Source organism: Oncorhynchus kisutch, linkage group LG25 (assembly GCF_002021735.2).
Source record: "Oncorhynchus kisutch isolate 150728-3 linkage group LG25, Okis_V2, whole genome shotgun sequence".
In the NCBI taxonomy this organism is placed as follows: Eukaryota; Metazoa; Chordata; class Actinopteri; order Salmoniformes; family Salmonidae; genus Oncorhynchus; species Oncorhynchus kisutch.
In genome coordinates this window covers 34,995,932-35,020,957 of record NC_034198.2, presented here as the reverse complement: position 1 = coordinate 35,020,957, position 25,026 = coordinate 34,995,932, and the positions used below count along the sequence as shown (strand labels likewise).

Genomic DNA, 25,026 nt, shown 5'->3' with positions numbered 1-25,026 from the left:
TCTCATTTGCAACTGCGGCCTGGCCAAGATAAAGCAAAGCAGGTCGACACATACAACAACACAGAGTTAAACATGGAATAAACAAATATACAATCAATTATACAGTAGAAAAATCTATATACAGCATGTGCAAATGAGGTAGGATAAGAGAGGTAAGGCAATAAATAGGCCATGGTGGCGAAGTAATAAAAAATATAGCAATTAAGCACTGGACTGGTAGAATGTGCAGAAGATGTATATGCAAGTAGAGATACTGGGGTGCAAAGGAGCAAGATACATAAACAAATACGGTATGGGGATGAGGTCAATTGGATGGGCTAATTTACAGATGAGCTATGTACAGGTGCAGTGATCTGTGAGCTGCTCTGACAGCCGGTGCTTAAAGCTAGTGAAGGGAGGTAAGAGTCTCCAGCTTCAGTGATTTTTGCAGTTCGTTCCAGTCATTGGCATCAGAGAACTGGAAGGAAAGGCAGCCAAAGGAAGAATTGGCTTTGGGGGTGACCAGTGAGATATACCTGCTACAGCGTGTGCTACGGGTGGGTGCTGCTATGGTGACCAGTGAGCTAACATAAGGTGGGGCTTTACCTAGCAGAGACTTGTAGATGACCTGGAACCAGTGAGTTTGGCGACGAGTATGAAGCGAGGGCCAGCCGACTAGAGCATACAGGTCGCAGTGGTGGGTAGTATATGGGACTTTGGTGACAAAACAGATGGCACTGTGATAGACTGCATCCAGTTTGTTGAGTAGAGTGTTGGAGGCTATTTTGTAAATGACATTGCTGAAGTCGAGGATCGGTAGGATGGTCAGTTTTACGGGGGTATGTTTGGCAGCATGAGTGAAGGATGCTTTGTTGAGAAATTGGAAGCCAATTCTAGATTTCATTTTGGATTGGAGATGTTTAATGTGAGTCTGGAAGGAGAGTTTACAGTCTAACCAGACACCTAGGTATTTGTAGTTGTTCACATATTCTAAGTCAGAACCGTCCAGAGTAGTGATGCTGGAGGGGCTGGCAGGTGCGGGCAGCGATTGGTTGAAGAGCATGCATTTAGTTTTACTAGCATTTAAGAGCAGTTGGAGGCCACGGAAGGAGAGTTGTGTGGCATTGAAGCTCATCTGGAGGTTTGTTAACACAGTGTCCAAAGAAGGGCCAGAGGTACACAGAATGGTGTCGTCTGCGTAGAGGTAGATCAAAGAATCACCAGCAGCAAGAGCGACATCATTGATGTATACAGAGGAGAGTCGGCCTGAGAATTGAACCCTGTGGCACCCCCATAGAGACTGCTAGAGGTGTGAACAACAGGCCTTCCGATTTGACATACTGAACTCTATCAGAGAAGTAGTTGGTGAACCAGGCGAGGCAGTCATTTGAGAAACCAAGGCTGTTGAATCTGCCAATAAGAATGTTGTGAATAATTATGGCCTTTCTCTTGCATTTCAAAGATGATGGTACAAAAAATATACCAACAAAAATCATGTTTTTTTCTAAGTATTATCTTTTACCAGATCTAATGTGTTATATTCTCCTACATTAATTTCACATTTCCACAAACTTCAAAGTGTTTCCTTTCAAATGGAATCTAGAATATGCATATCCTTGCTTCAGGTCCTGCAGGCAGTTAGATTTGGGTATGTCATTTTAGGCGAAAATTGGAAAAAAGGGGCGGATCCTTTTCGCTTGTAAGCAGGAATCAGGAGGACAGAATTATGGTCAGATATAAATGGAGGGCGAGGGAGAGCTTTGTACGCGTCTCTGTGTGTGGAGTAAAGGTGCCTAGAATTTTTTCTCCCTCTGGTTGCACATTTACCATGCTGATAGAAATGAGGTAAAACTGATTTAAGTTTCCCTGCATTAAAGTCCCCGGCCACTAGGAGCCCTGCCTCTGGACGAGAGTTTTCCTGTTTGGTTATGGCAGTATACAGTTCATTGAGTGCGGTTTTAGTGCCAGCATCTTACTTATGTCTGAGTGTTGGAGTGTGCCCTCTGGCTGTCTGTAAGTAAATAAAAACTAGAAAATGTGGCTGTCTGCTTTGCTTAATATAAGGAATTATAAATGATTTATACTTGTACTTGTACTTTTGATACTTAAGTATATTTTAGGAATTGTATTTACTTTTGATACTTAAGTATATTTAAAACCAAATACTTTTACTCAAATTGTATTTTACTGGGTGACTTTCACTTTTACTTGAGTCATTTTCTATTAAGGTATCTTTACTTTTACTCAAGTATGACAATTGGGTACTTTTTCCACCACTGCTTATTAGTTAATCAGTCACACAGTAGCCTAATCCCAATCAAACCGTCTGCCGGGCCTGTATTAATTATATTGTGCTTAGCTTTTTGTAATGTGTTATGTTTTGCTTTTGAAAGCCATAAACTTTTCAAATACTGCGCAACATTATTATTAACGATTAAAAAGATTACTTTAAGCCTAATTAGAGAACAGATCTTGGGGTTCGGAAGTACAGTAGTGTTTGAGAGGTAAAATTACAAAGGTTTTCAACCAACCTATTTTCTGGCCACTTGATGCGTCGTTACGCACCATGGCGTGAAACCTGGCAAGTGGCCAAGAGGGCAAGAGAGAGGCAAAACAGATCAGCATAAAACAGTTCAGCGCATCCCACCACGACCAAATGCTTCTTTCAATATATTGCTATAGTCCATTTTCAGTGTACTTTAGGTAGATCCTCTTTCTCTCTCTTGGAAATGACAGCCCGACTACGGAGAGTTATGCCCTTGGCGCTGGTGGTTTTCATGTGCGCACTGATCTATGTGCTTCTGTATGGACACATCTCTGAAGACAGCATCGGGTATGTATTCTGCACCAACAAATGGCAACATATTTGACTTGTTGAGTTAGTCAAAGGACGGTATTCAGCCGTTAGTATTTTTATTTTTTTTTACTCTGGGGAACATTCATAACAAGAATAAAAAACTGAAACTCCAAAATATATTTTTTCTTGTTGCAATTGTTGTATTTGTTGCCCATTGCAGGTATTTGACCTAAATACAAGTTAAGAAAACAGTTTCCATTACAGTGCAGTAATTACAGTGTAATTACATGTAGTTATTCACACACTATTCCGTCTTACACTGTAATCCCATACAAAAAAAGATTGCAGTTTTGAAACTGCAGTAAAAGTTCAGTGACTGCAGTGGACTGTGGAATTTTGGACAAGGTAATTACAGAATAACTGCCTTGTAGTTATAATTCACTGTAACTACAGTCAAACTGCAAAATGACTGTATAAAAAAAGGGTTATTTTGGATGCGTATTTTGAGCAATATGCAGTTATATTGCACTCTAACTGCAATATTTTTTGTCTTAAGGGATTGCACCGTAAGCTAATTGCAGTAACCCTAACCTTACCATGTACTTAGTTTTAAAATGATTAATTACAATACTTGTTACACTGTTATTACATTTATACTTACATAGTAATAAAGACAGTGGTGTTTTTATGGAAACGGATAATAATCACTTTTAATCAAAATGCTCCAAAAGCTCTGATTATTGAAAAGTGGTGGAATTGTGAAGCGGAAGGGAAATTGGTTTTTATCTGAAAATATATATATTTTTAAACAAATAAAAGAACACTGAAGTGCTGTTTTTTTGTTTGTAATTATTGTGTGTCTGAATCCTATAGGGTCAAATCCTAGATTCCACTTAAGTCAAAACATTTTTTTAATCAATTCATAACTAAGTGAAAATTACACTTCAGTGGAAGTTGTTGAAATTGGCCAGTTAAAAGGGACACTTCACCACTTTTTGACATCATATTAAAAATCATAGATGACATCATATGGGGTTTTCATATCTTTTTTTTTAAATGCAGAACATCCTTGTTTTTTCCCCCACATTTATACAGACACTGGTATGGTGCTGGATGTATAGGTGTCTGTATAAGTGAGAGAAAAAAGAACAAGATGTTATGTATTAAAAAAAGATCAGAAAACCCCCGATGATGTCATCTATTCTTTATTTTTATTCAGCCATTTTCTAAAACTACAGCTACTCCCTATGGGACGGCATCTCCTATAGGAAAAATACAACAGATGTTTTTGGCTCATTCATGAAGTATAGGCTTTTTACCACTCTCAAATCAATCAATCAATAGTTATTAAGGACATATTTAAAGAATCCACTAACACACATTGTGTATTTCTCTCATTCTTGGGTCCAGGATCCGTTTCTACGGTGATGGAAACATTGTGGCTGTCTATGACACATCTAAAAGGTGGAGCTTGCCCGCATGGTTGAAAAACTTCTACTATGCCTCCAATGTGGACTTAAATATTAATATAGCTAGGAAAACTGCAGCTGGTAACTTCACAGCAATCACAACCAAAGAAAAAAGTAATTCCGTGACGACTGACCCAACAACTTTAAAGCAGACCGTAAAACAGACAAATGGATTAACAGGTGGACCCAGGTCTGCACACAAGGAGACCCCTATGCTCCCCCTGCAAAAAAAGGACTTCGAGCAATATCCCGACTGGGATTTTGAGGATGTTTACATCCGGGACAAGCAAACGAGACAGACGGTAAGCCTATGTTTTTAGACAGTCACTGGTCAAGGATTTGCAAATATTAACAAACATCCCAAATAAACTCTATGTGTGTGTGTGTGTGCGTGTGTGTGTGGTGTGTGTGTGTGTGTGTGTGGTGTGTGTGTGTGTGTGTGTGTGTGTATGTATGCATGTGTGTGTGTGCCAGGCCTGTCCCCAGTCTCTGCGGAACTCCAAGGACCCAGGCTTCCAGCAGGCCTTTATACCAGACGTCCAGTTGTACCTCCACGGTGAACTACTCAACGTGCCAGAGTGGAACAGGCTAGCTCACTTCAATAACCCCTTTGGCTTCATGGAATACACAAACTACACAGGTGTGTGAGTGTGAGTGTGAGCATGCTCACGCAAGTGTGTGTGTGTGTGTGTCCAGGAGTATGGCTATCCAGGCTGTATCACAACCGGCCGTGATTGGGAGTCCCATAAGGCAGCGCACAATTGACCCGCGTCGTCCGGGTTTGGCCGTGGTAGACCGTCATTGTAAATAAGAATTTGTTCTTAACTGACTTGCCTAGTTAAATAAAGGTTAAATTAAAACAATTTAAAAAATCCTTGGCAGGCAGCGCAGCTCGTATGGCCAACTCCCTCTTCAGCCATGTAGACTTTTGACACAATGACAAACTTTCATCCTTTAGTACACAGTAACACAGGATTAAAGAGGGTGGGTCTACATTGGCTAAGGGTGTGCAATATCAGGAACATGGCATAAATCAAGAAACAACAAGAGAAGTGAGAAAGCAAGTGGAATTTGTGTCTCACTGCCATACTCAGCTACCCCAGGTTTAAATAAGAGCATTAGGAACAAACACACATTACAAACGAGTTCTTAGTTTGGGTTTGAGTGGCAGAATAATGAATTCCCAGACATGCATCAACTTCACAAGAGTCAATGCAAATTGAATTACTGAGGTTTTATTTTGAGACTGGCCAAAAAGGAGGACAAAGGTAACGCAATGATTTAATCAAGCAAAACAAAACACAGATTCTGGTGCATGGTTGAGGGAAGCACTAACCAAACAGTCATTTTACTTCTCAATATTACATTTTTTATTTTTTAAATGATCTGAAAATTAAGTCAGCAATTTACAACGTTAGACCACAGCTACATGGCAAACTTCCCTCTTAGCTGCACTTTCAAACTTAGAAAAGACAGGATTTAAAGGAACTGTCAATGAGAACAATGAATCAATCATTCAATTAGCAGTTGTTTTCTCAAACCAAGGTATACGCAAATGGAGGCTTATTGGGAGACTCTCATTTGGTCAAAAGACTGTCCTCTGCTCAACTCCTCCATCCTCTCTCCTCAGTGATAAGTGATTGAGGAGAGTGTCAATTTGTTGGTTCTATATGGAACCATAATGACTCAAAGAACCCTTCGAGCCCTTCAGTGGTTCTTTACAATTCAGAAAAGGGTTATTTAATCTTTTAGTGATAATTAAAATGTAGGTGCGCCCACTCATTCAAATATTTTGGGGCGTGGTTTGCTCTTATTTGATAGCGTGACAAGCGAGAGTGTCATCCCTAATTTGTTCTGTTATGTCAATGTATCTTAAATATAATTAGGCCCAATAGCAGTATCTATTGAAAGACTCACGTAAAGGCCTTGTGTCAATTGAGAACTGTTTACTAAATCAGTAGCCTCTTACAAATCCCCAACAACCTGATGTTCCGGTTTTCAGCAAAAATGGAAAGAGAGCCTGTGACCAGACTTCGGCTTTTGGACGTTAACAAGGTGACGCTCCATCTTAACTCCTCCTCCACATTTACTGGATTGGTTGAACAGTGCAGAAGAGAACCTCCCCTGACAGTTGTTTTTCCTCCTATCAAGACCAGTCTGTAAAAGATCTAGCTTCAGGCATTTATTTTATGGCTGCTGCTACCACTGACTTTAGGTTACTAAAATCAGTGGTACTCAATTCCCTCCACAGGGACCCCCAGTTGTTCCAGAGATATACTACACCGGATTCAACTTGGGAATTAGCACAATAGTAACACCTATGGAATTTTAACAATGTAATACAGCTAATTACAATCATTAAAAAAAAGTTATTCAAAAGGTTCTATAAAGAACCAAAAATGGTTGTAACCAGGGGAGAACGACTGTCCCCGCTCATTGAGGATTTCAAGTTCCTGTGTCTAGTGCCGGCATTGTTTTCAGAAAACCGGATCCCCCATTATAGTGAATGAGAAAATAGAAAACTTCGTGGTCAATCATTGTATAAATAAAAAATGTTTTGAGGACAATCATGGTACCGATAATTACTTCTATAACACCATGTCCTTGAGATGGTTATTTTTAAATCACACACAGAAGAAGTTATAACGATCATTTCGTTGCTAATGGCTTTCAACTTGAGATACTCAATGAGCTAATGAAACACTGTGCTAGCCTGCAAAGTCACTTCCTTTAGTAGCTCAAACTGCGCATGCAATGTTTCTAAAAACTCATCCATGAAGCAAGATGGCAACACGCTGAAACGACACTTCACACTTCCTGATCTACAAATGTGCCACAGACTTCACATAGGAAACAATGGGGTGATGTCATCAATGGCTCCATTTTCTTTTACAGTCAATGGTTGAAACCATAGTGGAACCCTTTTTGGTGCTATTTGGAACCTTTTTGTTAATGGTTCTCTATAGCACCATTGTCACGTTCTGACCATAGTTCTGTTATTTTATTGTTTGTTTTAGTATGGTCAGGGCGTGAGTTGGGGTGGGCAGTCTATGTTTGTTTTTCTATGTTGGTTTTTGTGTTCGGCCTAGTATGGTGGATATCATTTTTTAAATAAAGAGGAAATGTACGCTTACCAAGCTGCACCTTGGTCCAGTCCTTCAGCCATCCGTGACAGAACTTCCCACCATCAACGGACGAAGCAGCATGGTAAGGTGGACTCCTGGACATGGGAGGACGTTCTGGATGGCAAGGGAGTCTACACATGGGAGGAGATCCTGGCGGGAAGGGATCGCCTTCCATGGGAACAGGTGGAGAGCGGAGGCAGCCGGAGAAAGGAACCAGCGGTATGTGGGAACACGGCTAGCAAGGAAGCCCGAGAGGCAGCCCCCAATTTCTTGGGGGGGAGGCACACAGGGAGTGTGGCAGAGTGAGAAAGCAGACCTGAGCCAACTCCCTGTGCTTACCGTGGAGTCCATGGGACTGGTCAGGCTCCTTGCTATGGGGTGATGCCTACGGTGTCGAGGCGGAGCATTCACAGGCTGGTGTGCTCGGTGCCAGCGTCCCGCATTTGCCGGGTGGAAGCTGGCATCCAGCCAGAACGGGTGGGGCCAGCTCTGCGCTCGAGACCACCCGTGCGCCTCCACGGCCCAGTGTATCCGGTGCCTCGGCCAAGGAAGAGGCCTCCTGGATGTCTCCCCAGCCCGGTGAGTCCTGTGCCTGCCTCCTGTCCGGAGCTGCCAGAGTCTCCCTCCTGTCCGGAGCTGCCAGAGTCTCCCTCCTGTCCGGAGCTGCCAGAGTCTCCCTCCTGTCCGGAGCTGCCAGAGTCTCCCTCCTGTCCGGAGCTGCCAGAGTCTCCCTCCTGTCCGGGGCCCACTACGAGGGTCCCCAGTCCGGGGTCGGCGGCGAGGGTCTCCACTCTGGGGTCGGCGGCGAGGGTCCCTGCTCTAGAGGCGCCACCTAAGTGGGCAGAGCCAGAGGTGGAGCGGGGTTACGACCCTCGCCAGAGGGTTACGACCCTCACTGCGGAGAAATGTCCACCCAGACCCTCCACTATAGGTTAAGGTTTTGCGGCCGGAGTCCGCACCTTTAGGGGGGGATACTGTCATGCCCTGACCGTAGAGAACGTTTTATGTCTCTATTTTGGTTTGGTCAGGGTGTGATTTGGGTGGGCAGTCTATGTTCTATGATTTTCTATTTCTATGTGTTTGGCCGGGTGTGGTTCTCAATCAGAGGCAGCTGTCTATCGTTGTCTCTGATTGAGAACCATACTTAGGTACCCTTTCCCCCCACCTGCTTTGTGGGAAGTTAACTTTGTCTTCATTCAGGGCACATAGCCCAAAGCTTCACGGTTTGGTTTTTGTTCTTCATTTTGTCGGCGTCATTTTTTGAATAAAGAGGAAATGTACGCTTACCATGCTGCACCCTGGTCCAGTCCTTCAGCCAGCCGTGACAGTCTCTAGCCGGCTATTACCCGCTACTCTACCCTGAACCTTAGAGACTGCTGCCCTATGTACATTGAGTCATTGAACACTGGTCACAAAAAATATTTGTATAATGTTTATTGTTTTTAAATCATTTATGTAGTTAGAAACAGATAAGATCAGCATTATTCTGTTGAAATGTAATTTGATCTCTGAGAAATTAAGATTTTTGATTACACACTTTATATGTGCATACTGTATTCTGGACATAGCTCACCCTACATAACTACTGCTGTACATACTGTATTCTGGACATAGCTCACCCTACATAACTACTGCTGTACATACTGTAATCTGGACATAGCTCACCCTACATAACTACTGCTGTACATACTGTATTCTGGACATAGCTCACCCTACATAACTACTGCTGTACATACTGTATTCTGGACATAGCTCACCCTACATAACTACTGCTGTACATACTGTATTCTGGACATAGTTCACCCTACATAACTACTGCTGTACATACTGTATTCTGGACATAGCTTACCCTACATAACTACTGCTGTACATACTGTATTCTGGACATAGCTCACCCTACATAACTACTGCTGTACATAATATAGTCTTGGTTTACTACCATTTTATCTGGGCATTTTTATTGTTCAGAAATGTGGTGGATACTCTCTTCGTTCGCAGGACTTTATCCTGTTAACTGTTCCAAATGTCTGAACTGAAATTCGTAAAAGGGCTTTTATGTACTCTGAGCCATCGTCTTGGAACACCTTACAAAATACTTTTGAACTGGAAGTCCTTGTCCCAATTGGTGTTTTTAAATCACTGATGAAGTATTTTGAGGCTGATTCCCTGACCTGTCAATGTTTTTAATGTGCTGTTTTATGATTTTGTTATACTCTTGTGAATTCTATGGTTTTTACTAGATTACTAGTTTTTACTAATGACTTGGTGCTGCCTATCTTGGCCAGGACGCTCTTGAAAAGAGATTTAAAATCTCAATGAGCCTTTCCTGGTTAAATAAAGGTTAAATAAATACATTTAAATAAATACAATTCTGTACATAGCTGATTCCTATGTATCTATTGCTGTACATACCTTTTTCCTACTTATATATTGTCCATACTGTCAATATACACCACACATTTATATTCTGAATTCAGACATTGAAATTTATCGTTCTGATATTTCTTAATTTATTGATTTCTTCAATTATTTTTCTTGTTTGGGGGGGATTATTTGTGTATTACAGTGGCGGTCGATACCATTTAAGATGGGGGGGGGTGATTGATTTATTTGGAGCATTATTTCTATTACAGCATATGACCGTCATTACCATTTTTTAAAAGTTTGCGAGGAGAGGACTGAGGAATTAGCAAAACCAATTTAGAATCTCCTGAAGGAAGTCCACTGCGAAAATATATTTTTAAAAAAAGGTCTACTTGGCCTGTTTTTGTCTGGTTACAATGTGTAGTAGTACAGTACTTCCTGATACTTCTACCATTGACTGGTGCCAAGTCAAGTGATGCTTGCTTTATAGAATCCCAAAGACACAGACAAGTAAAACATACTGTGTGTGATTGGTTACAGAGATCAAGGCAGTGGTGGACCTGATCCCCAAGCCAAGAGAGGCCCTGCTCCTGCCGCGGGGGAACCTCAAGTGTATTCGCTGTGCTGTGGTGGCCAACGGAGGAATACTCAATGGCTCTCGGATGGGGAAGGAGATCGATGCCCATGACTACGTGTTCCGGTCAGTGTGTGTGTGTTTGTGTGCGTGCGCCTGTGCATATTCCTATGACTGCATGCATCTGTGCATCACAATGATCAGGCAATTATATTGAACCTTTATTAAGGCTGGGAGTCCCATAGAGACCAAAGTCGATTTTTCTATGTTTCAGCTGGAACCTACATTTGGTTCTGGTTCCGGAATGTGTGAGACAGATTCCTATGAGTGGTAATGGAATTATGAGTGTCCGATTTTTCACTTTAAAATGTATGCCAAAAAAAAGCTATTGATTTCAAAGTTTAACAAACCATACAACTCTATGCACAATGACTGCTTTGACCAACTTACACAGTAAATAAATAAATAATCATTTACTGCAAAATCTCCCTCAGTTTTATTCTGTTACCAAAAGTTGTATCTGCACAGTTCTTCGTGTAAATGTGTTTTTGTTAAAATGTTCATTTGAAATTGTTAAAAGCATTCCTTGTGCATAGAGTTGAATAGTTTGTTCAACTTTGAAATCAATGGTTTTTGTTTGTGCCTTCAGAAGTTATTCACATTCCTTGACTGTCACGCTGGTATAAAGGATTTGGAAACAGGCGCAGGAATACACAATAAGGGTTTTTTAATACACCCAAAACAAACACGTATACAAAAACACTGGGCTGTACCCAAACAAAAGAGCGAGGGTAAACCTTGGTGAACGACACGGGACGATACCCGTAATAATATATGTAGCACGCAGCATAACAGCTGCACCAACGCATAGGTGCTCACACCACCAACGGACATGGTAACAATAACCGACAAAGACAGAGGGAACAGAGGGCAAATATATGACATACTAATAGGGGAAATGGGAACCAGGTGTGTGTAATGAGACAAGACAGTCCGGGGTTGATGATAATGAATCCCGTTCAGTGAAGCCTAGAAAGCTGGTGACTTTGACCCCCCCTGGTGAAAATCCCTGGTCAGCGAAGTGTCCAGGATGTCCACCGCAGAAACCCAGCACCGCTCCTCTGGGCCGTAACCCTCCCAGTCGATGAGGTACTGGAGGTTGAATCCATCAATTGAATCCATTTTGAAATCATGCTGTGACACAACAAAATGTGGAATAAGTCAAGGGGTATGAATATTTTCTGAAGGCATTGTACATTTTAAACTGAAAAATCAGTCTCAGCGTAATTTCGTTTCCATGGAATTGAACCATTACCTTTGACCTTTCCAGGAAAAGCTTGGCCAGCTCTGTACTGGAGGTGTTTGTCCCAGTAAGGTTTTAGTCCAAGCAGGGTGAATTATTATAACACCAACAGGATAGTCCATGTACATGTATGATCTCTGCAGTACAGTTTGTGACAACGTCTTTGGCATCATAATTGGCTCGTCCAGTGTGTTGCAGACTTTTTCAACATCAAATATATATATAAAACCATTTTACCGGCTGTTGTTGTTGCTGTCTTAGCTGATCAGCTGTTGCTGTCTTACCCATTGTCTTAGCTAGCTACCCAATCAACACCTGTGATTGCTTTATGCCTCGCTTTATGTCTCTCTCTAATGTCAATATGCCTTGTATACTGTTGTTAGGGTAGTTATCATTGTTTTATTTTACTGCGGAGCCCCTAGCCCCACTCAACATGCCTCGGATACCTCCTTTGTCCCACCTCCCACACATGGGGTGACCTCATCTAGCATAACTAGTACCTCCAGAGATGCATTCTCTCTTATCATCACTCAATGCTTAGGTTTACCTCCACTGTACCCACACCCTACCATACCGACCCCTGTCTGTACATTATGCCCTGAATCTATTCTTCCACGCCCATAAATCTGCTCCATTTATTCTCTGTCCCTAACGCACTACATGGCCAGTTTTGATAGACTTTAGCCATACCCTCCTACTCCTCCTCTGTTCCTTGGGTGATGTGGAGGTTAACCCAGGCCCTGTGTGTCCCCAGGCAATGTCATTTGTTGACTGTAACCGTAAAAGCCTTGGTTTCGTGCATGTTAACATCAGAAGCCTCCTCCCTAAGTTTGTTTTACTCACTGCTTTAGCACACTCTGCCAACCCTGATGTACTTGCCGTGTCTGAATCCTGGCTTAGGAAGGCCACCAAAAATTCAGAGATTTCCATCCCCAACTACAACATTTTCCGTCAAGATAGAACTGCCAAAGGGGGTGGAGTTGCAATCTACTGCAGAGATAGCCTGCAAAGTTCTGTCACACTTTCCAGGTCTATCCCCAAACAGTTTGAACTTCTAATTTTAAAAACAAATCTCTCCAGAAATTAGTCTCTCACTGTTTCCGCCTGTTATAGATCCCCCTCAGCTCCCAGCTGTGCCCTGGACACCATATGTGAATTGATTGTCCCCATCTATCTTCAGAGTTCGTTCTGTTAGGTGACCTAAACTGGTATATGCTTAACACCCTGGCCGTCCTACAATCTATCTAGATGCCCTCAATCTCACACAAATCATCAAGGAACCCACCAGGTAAACCCTTAATCCATAAACATGGGCACCCTCATAGATATTATCCTGACCAACCTACTATATCAGCAATCACTGCCTCATTGCCTGCATCCGTTAGGGTCCGCGGTCAAATGACCACCCCTCATCACTGTCAAACGCTCCCTAAAACACTTCTGCGAGCAGGCCTTTCTAATCAACCTGGCCCGGGTATCCTGGAAGGATATTGACCTCATCCCGTCAGTTGAGGATGCCTGGTTGTTCTTTTAAAGTAATTTCCTCACCATCTGAAATAAGCATCCCCCTTTAAAAAAACGTAGAACTAAGAACAGATACAGCCCTTGGTTCACTCCAGACCTGACTGCCCTCGACCAGCACAAAAAAATCCTGTGGCGGACTGCAATAGCATCGAATAGTCCACGCGATATGCAACTTTTCTGGGAAGTCAGGAACCAATACACACAGTCAGTTAGGAAAGCAAAGGCTAGCTTCTTCAAACAGAAATTTGCATCCTGTAGCTCAAACTCCAAACAGTTCTGGGACACTGTAAAATCCATGGAGAATAAGAGCACCTCCTCCCAGCTGCCAACTTCACTGAGGCTAAGAAACACTGTCACCACTGATAAATACACGATAATCGATAATTTCAATAAGCATTTCTCTACGGCTGGCCATGCTTTCTTCCTGGCTACCCCAACCCCGGCCAACAGCTCAGCACCCCCCACAGCTACTTGCCCAAGCCTCCCCAGCTTCTCCTTCACCAAAAATCCAGATAGCAGATGTTTTGAAAGGGCTGCAAAACCTGCCCTGCCTTTCCAAAGTCTTCGAAAGCCAAGTTAACAAACAGATCACTGACCATTTCAAATCCCACCGTACCTTCTCCGCTGTGTAATCCGGTTTCCGAGCTGGTCACGGGTGCACCTCAGCCAAGCTCAAGGTACTAAACGATATCATAACCTCCATCGATAAAAGACAATACTGTGCAGCCGTATTCATCGACCTGGCCAAGGCTTTCGACTCTGTCAATCACCACATTCTTCTCGGCAGATTCAACAGCCTTGGCTTCCCAAATGACTGCCTCGCCTGGTTCACCAACTACTTCTCAGACAGAGTTCAGTGTGTCAAATCGGAGGGCCTGTTGTCCGGACCTCTGGCAGTTTCTATGGGGGTGCCACAGGGTTCCATTCTCAGGCTGACTCTTTTCTCTGTATACATCAATGATGTTGCTCTTGCTGCTGGTGATTCTCTGATCCACCACTATGCAGATGACACCATTCTGTATACATCTGGCTCTTCTTTGGACACTTTGTTAACAAACCTCCAATCGAGCTTCAATGCCATACAACACTCCTTCCGTGGCCTCCAACTGCTCTTAAACGCATGCTCTTCAACCGATCGCTGCCCGCACCCCCCGCCTGACTAGCATCACTACTCTGGACGGTTCTGATTTAGAATATGTGGACAACTACAAATACCTAGGGGTCTGGTTAGACTGTAAACTCTCATTCCAGACTCATATTAAGCATCTCCAATCCACAATTAAATCTAGAATCAGCTTCCTATTTCGCAACAAAGCCTCCTTCACTCTTGCCAAACATACCCTCATAAAACTGACTATTCTACCGATCCTCGACTTTGGTAATGTCATTTACAAAATAGCCTCTCACACTCTACTCAGCAGACTGGAAGCAGTCTATCACAGTGCCATCCGTTTTGTCACCAAAGCCTCATATAGCACTCACCACTGCGACCTGTATGCTCTCGTCTGCTGGCCCTTGCTTTATATTCGTCGCCAGACCCACTGGCTCCAGGTCATCTATAAGTCTTTGCTAGGTAAAGCTCCGCCTTATCTCAGCTCACTGGTCACTGTAGCATCACCCACCCATGGCACACGCTCCAGCAGATATATCTCACTGGTCATCCCCAAAGCCAACACCCACTTTGGCCGCCTTTCCTTCCAGTTCTCTGCTGTTAATGACTGGAACGAATTGCAAAAATCACTGAAGTTGGAGACTTATATCTCCCTCACGAACCTTAAGCATCAGCTATCTGAGCAGCTAACCGATCTCTGCAGCTGTACATAGCCCATCTGTAAATAGCCCACCCAACTACCTACCTCATCCCCATATTGTTTTTATTTACATTTTTGCTCTTTTGCACACAAGTATTTCTACTTGCACATCATCATCTGCACATCTATCACTTCAGTGTTAATTTTCTAAATTGTAATAGCTTCGCTACTATAGTCTATTTATTGCCTTACCTCCTTACTCCATTTGCATTTGATTGTACTTTTGTTTATCAGATGTGTAACTCTGTGTTTTTGTCGCACTGCTTTTCTTTATCTTGGCCAGGTCGCAGTTGTAAATGAGAACCTGTTCTCAACTGGCCTACCTGGTTAAATAAAGGTGAAATCAAATGTAAAAAATGTTTTTAAAAACTCAGGCCTTTACAAATCAGGCTTTTATGGTAGAGTGGCCAGACGGAAGCCAATCCTCTCAGACCATGAGAAACTAGATTCTCTGGTCTGATGAAACCAAGATTGAAGTCTTTGGCCTGAATGCCAAGCGTCACGTCTGGAGGAAATCTGGCGCCATGCCTATGGTGAAGCATGGTGGTGACAGCATCAGGGATGTTTTTCAGCAGCAAGGACTGGGAGACTAGTCAGGATCGAGGCAAAGATGAATGGAGCAAAGTACAGAGAGATCCTTAATGAAAACTTGCTCCAGAGTGCTCAGGACCTCAGACTAGGGTGAAGTTTCACCTTCCAAATCAAATTGTATTTATATAGCCCTTCTTACATCAGCTGATATCTCAAAGTGCTGTACAGAAACCCAGCCTAAAACCCCAAACAGCAAGCAATGCTGTTGTAGAAGCACGGTGGCTAGGAAAAACTCCCTAGAAAGGCCGAAACCTAGAGAGGAACCAGGCTATGAGGGGTGGCCAGTCCTCTTCTGGCTGTGCCGGGTGGAGATTATAACAGAACATGGAAAAGATGTTCAAATGTTCATAAATGACCAGCATGGTCAAATAATAATAATCATAGTAGTTGTCGAGGGTGCAACAAGTCAGCACCTCAGGAGTAAATGTCAGTTGGCTTTTCATAGCCGATCATTAAGAGTATCTCTACCGCTCCTGCTGTCTCTAGAGAGTTGAAAACAGCAGGTCTGGGACAGGTAGGCTATGAAGCACATTCCAACAGGACAACGACCCCAAGCACACAGTCAAGACAACGCAGGAATGGCTCTGGGACAAGTCTCTGAATGCCCTTGGGTGGCCCAGCCAGAGCCCGGACTTGAACCCAATCTAACATTTCTGGAGAGACCTGGAAATAGCTGTGCAGCAATGTTCCCCATCCAACCTGTCAGATCTTGAGAGGATCTGCAGAGAAGAATGGGAGAAACTCCCCAAATACAGGTGTGCCTAGCTTGAAGCGTCATACCCAAGAAGACTTGAGTCTGTAATCGCTGCCAAATGTGCTTCAACAAAGTACTGAGTAAAGGGTCTGAACACTTATGTAAATGTGATATTTCAGTTTTTTATTTTTAATACATTTGCAAAAATGTCTAAAACACTGTTTTTGCTTTGTCATTATGAGGTATTGTGTGTTGATTGATGAAAGAATAAAACGATTTAATACATTTTAGAATAAGGCTGTAACCTAAAACAATTTGGAAAAAGTCAAGGGGTCTACTTTCCCGAAGGCACTGTGTATTAATGGATGCCAAGGGAAACCAGGCTTCACAAAAAAATGTACCAGGAAAAAATGACAAAAAAACAATTATGTATACTTCGTCTCTCTGTGTTTCATAATTTTCTGTCAATGTATCTCACTGGAGAAATCATCCAAGTGTGCTAAACAGTGCCCCTCTGTCTCTGTATGTGTAGGCCATCTATCTGATGTCTAGTCCAAAAGAGTATGACATTGTTACCACCTGTAGCTCGAATTCAAGAGAAGCTAGCGAGCATTTGGCCTCCTTTTGATTAAAAAAATATATAAAATAATAGCCAATCAGCTTTGAGCTAAACTGAGTGAACTCAACTGTGATTGGTCCTGGTGCAGCAACAAAAAGTGTCAAGGGAAGCCAGTTTGGATTTGGCTTCCCACCAATTAAATCACATCGAGCGTAATACACCATTGACAGAAACAACTTTAAATTGTTACATCTCGTTGTATTGTTGTCTTCCGGTGGCTAGCTAGCTAGCTAAAATGGCCTTTTCCTAAATGAGCCATGGATGGAGATGGGGATTTGGACTTTTGCTTAATTCTCTGTACTGGCCGATGATTATAGCAGAGATTCTGATCCAACCAATGGTGCCCCTGGCCTGAGAGGATGGAAGTTCAATATGTAGCTCGATGTAGAAAGCTAAGCATTTTAACCAGGTAGTTTAGGACAACAAAAAAGAAAAGCGTGTACTATTGTACTACTGTATGATAGTCATAGACCATTTCATCAACATGATAGAGAGGAGGATGGCACTTGCGTTTCTCTACAAGTAGGGTGAGTCAACATGTTGTTTCTACTTGCACGAACGAACGCACCCACCCACAAAAGAGAGCCACGGACAGCCACATATTTAGTTTACATTGATTGGATTAAATTGTTTTTGGTATATTTTAGTTGTCACTGTATTAGACTCGGCATACGTGATTTGAGGATGATGAAATGTTGAAATGGTGCTAGAATAGTAGAGGCAGCTCCCATTTTTTTTGTGATACCTCCGTGGTTCTAAATCAATAGTTGTTTAGTAGTCCAAAAATGTTGAAAACATTAACTTGCTTGACCATGCTGTAGGTCATTTAACAGTTTGTTACATGCAATATGCTTTGTGGACTTCACCAGACAGAAGTGGCTCTCCGGTTTTGTGATGAAACAAAGGTGTGGTTGAATTTATTCTGCTACTATGTATTTTTTTTCTCCAAGGTGGCATAGCAGTTCAGACGTCTTTTGTCCTCGTCTTGTCGTGTCCTGTATATATATATATATTTACAACTTTTTCACATACATTTTATTTTTATTTTCCATCAACTCATCTTCAAAACACTCTCCTGCAACCCGCCTCACCAATGTATATTTATAAAAAAGTATTATTTACCTCAGATCTGTAATCCTCCAAGAAGCTAGCCAGAAACTCCAAGAAGCTAGCCTGAAACTAGCCAGAAGCTAATCCAGAAGCTAGTTCAGAAGCTAGTTAGCTCCTTTACTGGCAAATCGTTAATATTCAGCTAACCACGGTTTGTGGTCATCAGCTATCCTTTAGCTCGAAAATCTATCGCCAGTTCTGTACGGCGCGGCTCGGAACGGAACATACCGGACCAATTTTTCTCTCCATGTCCCTGGATTTCGACTGCTCTCTGGACATTCATACCCGGATCTCACAGCTAGCTAGCTGCTATCCGTGTGACTATCGGCCTTCGTCGATTCCGGAGCAAACATCAATTATTCCGGAGCTAGCAAGCTCCGTCAATCACTCCTGAGTTCCATCAATCACACCTGGGCTGCAGTCACCTATCCGGACCCGTTTTACTGCCTTCGCGGAGCCCCACCGGGCCTTCACAACTGGACTGCCGACGTTATCTACCCGAAGGAGTTATTCGGCTGGCTCCTCCGTCGCGACGTTACCTGAACGCCCATCTGTGGCCTGCTAACCGTTAGCTGTCTTACCGGCTGCTATCTGAATAGACAATCGGACAATTTTTTTATTATTTTTTTTTTATTATTATTATTATGTTTTCTTCTTGGGCCTCTATAACTATATCTATTGTTTTTATTTTTGTTGTTGTTGTGTGATTTGGATTAATCCCCTCTACCACACGGAACCCCACTAATCTACTGACGGAACGTAAGGGGTGGCTAACAACAGACCTCCATCCTATGCTAGCTTGCTACCGATGCCCTGGCTAGCTGTCTAAATCACCAACCAACCTCTCCACTCACCGGACCCTTTTGATCACTCGACTAAGCATGCCTATCCTTAATGTCAATATGTCTTGTCCATTTCTGTTCTGGTTAGTGTTTATTGGCTTATTTCACTGTAGAGCCTCTAGTCCTGCTCACTATACCTTATCCAACCTATTAGTTCCACCACCCACACATGCAATGACATCTCCTGGTTTCAACGATGTTTCTAGAGACAATATCTCTCTCTTCATCACTCAATACCTAGGTTTACCTCCACTGTATTCACATCCTACCATACATTTGTCTGTACATTATACCTTGATGCTATTTTATCGCCCCCAGAAACCTCCTTTTACTCTATGTTCCAGACGTTCTAGACGACCAATTCTCATAGCTTTTAGCCGTACCCTTATTCTACTCCTCCTATGTTCCTCTGGCGATGTAGAGGTGAATCCAGGCCCTGCAGTGCCTGGCTCCACTCCTATTCCCCAGGCGCTCTCTTTTGACGACTTCTGTAACCGTAATAGCCTTGGTTTCATGCATGTTAACATTAGAAGCCTCCTCCCTAAGTTTGTTCTATTCACTGCTTTAGCACACTCTGCCAACCCGGATGTTCTAGCTGTGTCTGAATCCTGGCTTAGGAAGACCACCAAAAACATTTTCAGACAAGATAGAACTGCCAAAGGGGGCGGTGTTGCAATCTACTGCAAAGATAGCCTGCAGAGTTCTGTCCTACTATCCAGGTCTGTACCCAAACAATTTGAACTTCTACTTTTAAAAATCCACCTCTCTAAAAACAAGTCTCTCACCGTTGCCGCCTGCTATAGACCACCCTCTGCCCCCAGCTGTGCTCTGGACACCATATGTGAACTGATTGCCCCCCATCTATCTTCAGAGTTCGTGCTGCTAGGCGACCTAAACTGGAACATGCTTAACACCCCAGCCATCCTACAATCTAAACTTGATGCCCTCAATCTCACACAAATTATCAATGAACCTACCAGGTACCTCCCCAAAACCTTAAACACGGGCACCCTCATAGATATCATCCTAACCAACTTCCCCTCTAAATACACCTCGGCTGTCTTCAACCAAGATCTCAGCGATCACTGCCTCATTGCCTGCATCCGTAATGGGTCAGCGGTCAAACGACCTCCACTCATCACTGTAAAACGCTCCCTGAAACACTTCTGCGAGCAGGCCTTTCTAATCGACCTGGCCGGGGTATCCTGGAAGGATATTGATCTCATCCCGTCAGTAGAGGATGCCTGGATATTTTTTTTAAATGCCTTCCTAACCATCCTAAATAAACATGCCCCATTCAAGAAATTTAGAACCAGGAACAGATATAGCCCTTGGTTCTCCCCAGACCTGACTGCCCTTAACCAACACAAAAACATCCTATGGCGTTCTGCATTAGCATCGAACAGCCCCCGTGATATGCAGCTGTTCAGGGAAGCTAGAAATCATTATACACAGGCAGTTAGAAAAGCCAAGGCTAGCTTTTTCAAGCAGAAATTTGCTTCCTGCAACACTAACTCAAAAAAGTTCTGGGACACTGTAAACTCCATGGAGAATAAGAACACCTCCTCCCAGCTGCCCACTGCACTGAAGATAGGAAACACTGTCACCACTGATAAATCCACCATAATTGAGAATTTCAATAAGCATTTTTCTACGGCTGGCCATGCTTTCCACCTGGCTACTCCTACCCCGGACAACAGCACTGCACCCCCAACAGCAACTCGCCCAAGCCTTCCCCATTTCTCCTTCTCCCAAATCCATTCAGCTGATGTTCTGAAAGAGCTGCAAAATCTGGACCCCTACAAATCAGCCGGGCTAGACAATCTGGACCCTTTCTTTCTAAAATTATCTGCCGAAATTGTTGCCACCCCTATTACTAGCCTGTTCAACCTCTCTTTCGTGTCGTCTGAGATTCCCAAAGATTGGAAAGCAGCTGCGGTCATCCCCCTCTTCAAAGGGGGGGACACTCTTGACCCAAACTGCTACAGACCTATATCTATCCTACCGTGCCTTTCTAAGGTCTTCGAAAGCCAAGTCAACAAACAGATTACCGACCATTTCGAATCTCACCATACCTTCTCTGCTATGCAATCTGGTTTCAGAGCTGGTCATGGGTGCACCTCAGCCACGCTCAAGGTCCTAAACGATATCTTAACCGCCATCGATAAGAAACATTACTGTGCAGCCGTATTCATTGATCTGGCCAAGGCTTTCGACTCTGTCAATCACCATATCCTCATCGGCAGACTCGACAGCCTTGGTTTCTCAAATGATTGCCTCGCCTGGTTCACCAACTACTTCTCTGATAGAGTTCAGTGTGTCAAATCGGAGGGTCTGCTGTCCGGACCTCTGGCAGTCTCTATGGGGGTGCCACAGGGTTCAATTCTTGGACCGACTCTCTTCTCTGTATACATCAATGAGGTCGCTCTTGCTGCTGGTGAGTCCCTGATCCACCTCTACGCAGACGACACCATTCTGTATACTTCCGGCCCTTCTTTGGACACTGTGTTAACAACCCTCCAGGCAAGCTTCAATGCCATACAACTCTCCTTCCGTGGCCTCCAATTGCTCTTAAATATAAGTAAAACTAAATGCATGCTCTTCAACCGATCGCTACCTGCACCTACCCGCCTGTCCAACATCACTACTCTGGACGGCTCTGACTTAGAATACGTGGACAACTACAAATACTTAGGTGTCTGGTTAGATTGTAAACTCTCCTTCCAGACCCATATCAAACATCTCCAATCCAAAGTTAAATCTAGAATTGGCTTCCTATTTCGCAACAAAGCATCCTTCACTCATGCTGCCAAACATACCCTTGTAAAACTGACCATCCTACCAATCCTCGACTTTGGCGATGTCATTTACAAAATAGCCTCCAATACCCTACTCAACAAATTGGATGCAGTCTATCACAGTGCAATCCGTTTTATCACCAAAGCCCCATATACTACCCACCATTGCGACCTGTACGCTCTCGTTGGCTGGCCCTCGCTTCATACTCGTCGCCAAACCCACTGGCTCCATGTCATCTACAAGACCCTGCTAGGTAAAGTCCCCCCTTATCTCAGCTCGCTGGTCACCATAGCATCTCCCACCTGTAGCACACGCTCCAGCAGGTATATCTCTCTAGTCACCCCCAAAACCAATTCTTTCTTTGGCCGCCTCTCCTTCCAGTTCTCTGCTGCCAATGACTGGAACGAACTACAAAAATCTCTGAAACTGGAAACACTTATCTCCCTCACTAGCTTTAAGCACCAACTGTCAGAGCAGCTCACAGATTACTGCACCTGTACATAGCCCACCTATAATTTAGCCCAAACAACTACCTCTTTCCCAACTGTATTTAATTTTAATTTATTTATTTATTTTGCTCCTTTGCACCCCATTATTTTTTATTTCTACTTTGCTCATTCTTCCATTGCTAAACTACCATTCCAGTATTTTACTTGCTATATTGTATTTACTTTGCCATCATGGCCTTTTTTGCCTTTACCTCCCTTCTCACCTCATTTGCTCACATTGTATATAGACTTGTTTATACTGCATTATTGACTGTATGTTTGTTTTTACTCCATGTGTAACTGTGTCGTTTTATCTGTCGAACTGCTTTGCTTTATCTTGGCCAGGTCGCAATTGTAAATGAGAACTTGTTCTCAACTTGCCTACCTGGTTAAATAAAGGTAAAATAAAAAATAAATAAATAAAAATATTTATTGCCTTGGCCTTAGGCCTATAAATCACGGTCACATGAACTAACAGGTTATAGGGCAAACAATTCAATTTTCACAACAGGTTGTAATATCGCTTTTTTTCAGCTTCCCCAGTCATTTTACACACGCACCGCTACTGATTGGTAGGTGAAATCATATTGGATCGACAGTCAGAAGCTGATATTGCCAATTAGGATAGACCTCTACTAACAATATAATATGTCAAAAGAGCTGTTATGTGTGCAATACATACAGTCTTAGAAAAAAGTGTTCCAAAAGGGTCCTTTGTGGAGGGATCGAGTTCTTCCTAGAACCTTTTTCATCTTGAGAACTGTTTTTCCAAGAAAGGATTCTTTGACTATTCTTTGGAAGGAAAGAAGGGTTCTACATATAAACTTTCTGAATAAGCTTTTTAATTGTCTTGTTCATTCTTTTAAATTGTGCCTGAGCATTAGTGTTTACATTTTAACATCAGGGGTTGAGTAATCTGATCAGTGTGAGAATATTTAAAACTCTACCTATATGGTGGGGGTTTCCCAAACGGACTGCAAGGGTTGCACATTTAGTTTTTTGCCCTACCACTACACAGCTGATTCAAATAATCAACTAATCATCCAGCTTTGATCATTTGAATCAGATGTGTAGTGTTAGGGGGGGGAGAAAAATGTGCACCCCTTGGTTGATTGATTATATGATTGATATGAGGTCAAAAATAACTGAAATTGTGAAAATTATAATTATGCCCTTGTTGTGTAAGAGCTGTTTAGAAAAAAAATGGCTAGAATTTCAGGGATAGAGTTTTTGTCCCACCACATAGCTTCACAAGGCGATCTGAGTGGGCTTCCGAGTGGCGCAGCAGTCTAAGGCACTGCTACAGACACCCTGGTTCGATTCCAGGCTATATCACAACCAGCCGTGGCAGGGCGGTGCACAATTGGCCCAGCGTTGTCCGGGTTTGTCTGGTGAAGGCTGTCATTGTAAATAAGAACTTGTTCTAACGGTCACAAATCAAATGATTAAATCTGATTATAATAGACCAATGAATGTTTATTTGCCTATATCCTCCTAGTTCTGGTGCTGGTCCCGCCCGAAAGCAAGAGAGATTGTGCATTATGGCTGGCTGTAATGTCTTCCATCCGAACAATCACTTTGTCTTATTTGTCTTCGATTTATTTTTCATAATTAAGTGTCAGAAGAGTTCAGTCCGAACCTCTGCTAATGCACAGCACACTTCGCATCGGACAGCATTGCAAATCAGGCTAGATACACACGAGGATTTCACAGCAGCTCCATCAAGGTCGTGACGCATGGATCTTGAAACCAGCAGCAACCATAACGATGTTTCGGCTGGAACCTATTTTTGGTTCTGGATCAGGATTGTGTGAGATAGACTCCCATGAGTTTAACCTGTGGTCAATTCCACATTAAACAGAATTATGCTGAGACTTCGATTATTTCACTTTAAAATGTATTCCAAACAACAACAAAAAAGGATTTCAAAGGTTAACAAACCATACAACTTATGCACAATGACTATTTTGAACAATTTACATACTAAATAAAAAAAAAAACATTTACTGCAAAAACTGTGCAAATGCTAAGTTTGGTAACAGAAGCACGGTAAAATCTACCTCAGTTACCAAACTTTGTATCTGCACATTTCTTTCTGTAAATGGGTTTTTGTAAAATGTTCAGTGGTAATGGTTAAAAGTAGTCCTCGTGCATAGTTACATTTTGAGATTAATTGTTTTTTTTGTTGGTATACCTTTTAAAGTGAGAAAGGCTGAGTCTCAGCGTAATTCCGTTACCATGGAATTGAACCATTACCTTTGACCTTTCCAGGAAAAGCTTGGCCAGCTCTGTACTGGAGGTGTTTGTCCCAGTAAGGTTTTAGTCCAAGCAGGGTGAATTATTATAACACCAACAGGATAGTCCATGTACATGTATGATCTCTGCAGTACAGTTTGTGACAACATCTTTGGCATCATAATTGGCTCCTCCAGTGTGTTGCAGACTTTTTCAACATCAAATATTTGTTGTACAATATTGTCTTAAGGTGTGGATCCATGGATTGGGATTCATTCAGCAACCCACATAGAGAATGTGAGAGAGACACCTAATTTCTGTATGTACTGTAGTCTGACACGATGTATTAAGAATAAATAAACCCCAACCACACAGTAGTGTTCCTTTCTGATTCACCTGGTTGGACTTTGTAGGGGTTATTAAAGGATGTGTGCTAAAGTCTGTGATCCTGTTCAAGTCCTGTTCAAAGGGCTGAATAGACTAATAGACTGTGAGCTTATGCAGTTGAAGTCGTAAGTTTACATACACCTTAGCCAAATACAAAATACATTTAAGTATTTTCACAGTTCCTGACATTTAATCCAAGTAAAAATTCCCTGTTTTAAGTCAGTTAGGATCGCCACTTTATTTTAAGAATGTGAAATGTCAGAATAATAGTAGAGAGAATTATTTATTTCAGCTTTTATTTCTTTCATCACATTC

At 42.6% G+C, this 25,026-nt stretch overlaps 1 protein-coding gene across 1 annotated transcript in view; it reads left to right on the top strand.

Annotated features, from left to right (window-relative positions):
* Positions 1-2,615: 2,615 nt before the first annotated feature.
* LOC109888866 (alpha-N-acetylgalactosaminide alpha-2,6-sialyltransferase 1-like) overlaps positions 2,616-25,026 on the top strand; it is a 28,849-nt gene continuing 6,438 nt past the window's right edge. The window contains exons 1-4 of the mRNA XM_031805059.1: positions 2,616-2,812; positions 4,187-4,547; positions 4,720-4,885; positions 10,275-10,434. Coding sequence (XP_031660919.1) covers positions 2,709-2,812; positions 4,187-4,547; positions 4,720-4,885; positions 10,275-10,434 — 791 coding nt within the window. The 5' untranslated portion in view covers positions 2,616-2,708. The remainder of the gene's footprint in view (positions 2,813-4,186; positions 4,548-4,719; positions 4,886-10,274; positions 10,435-25,026) is intronic.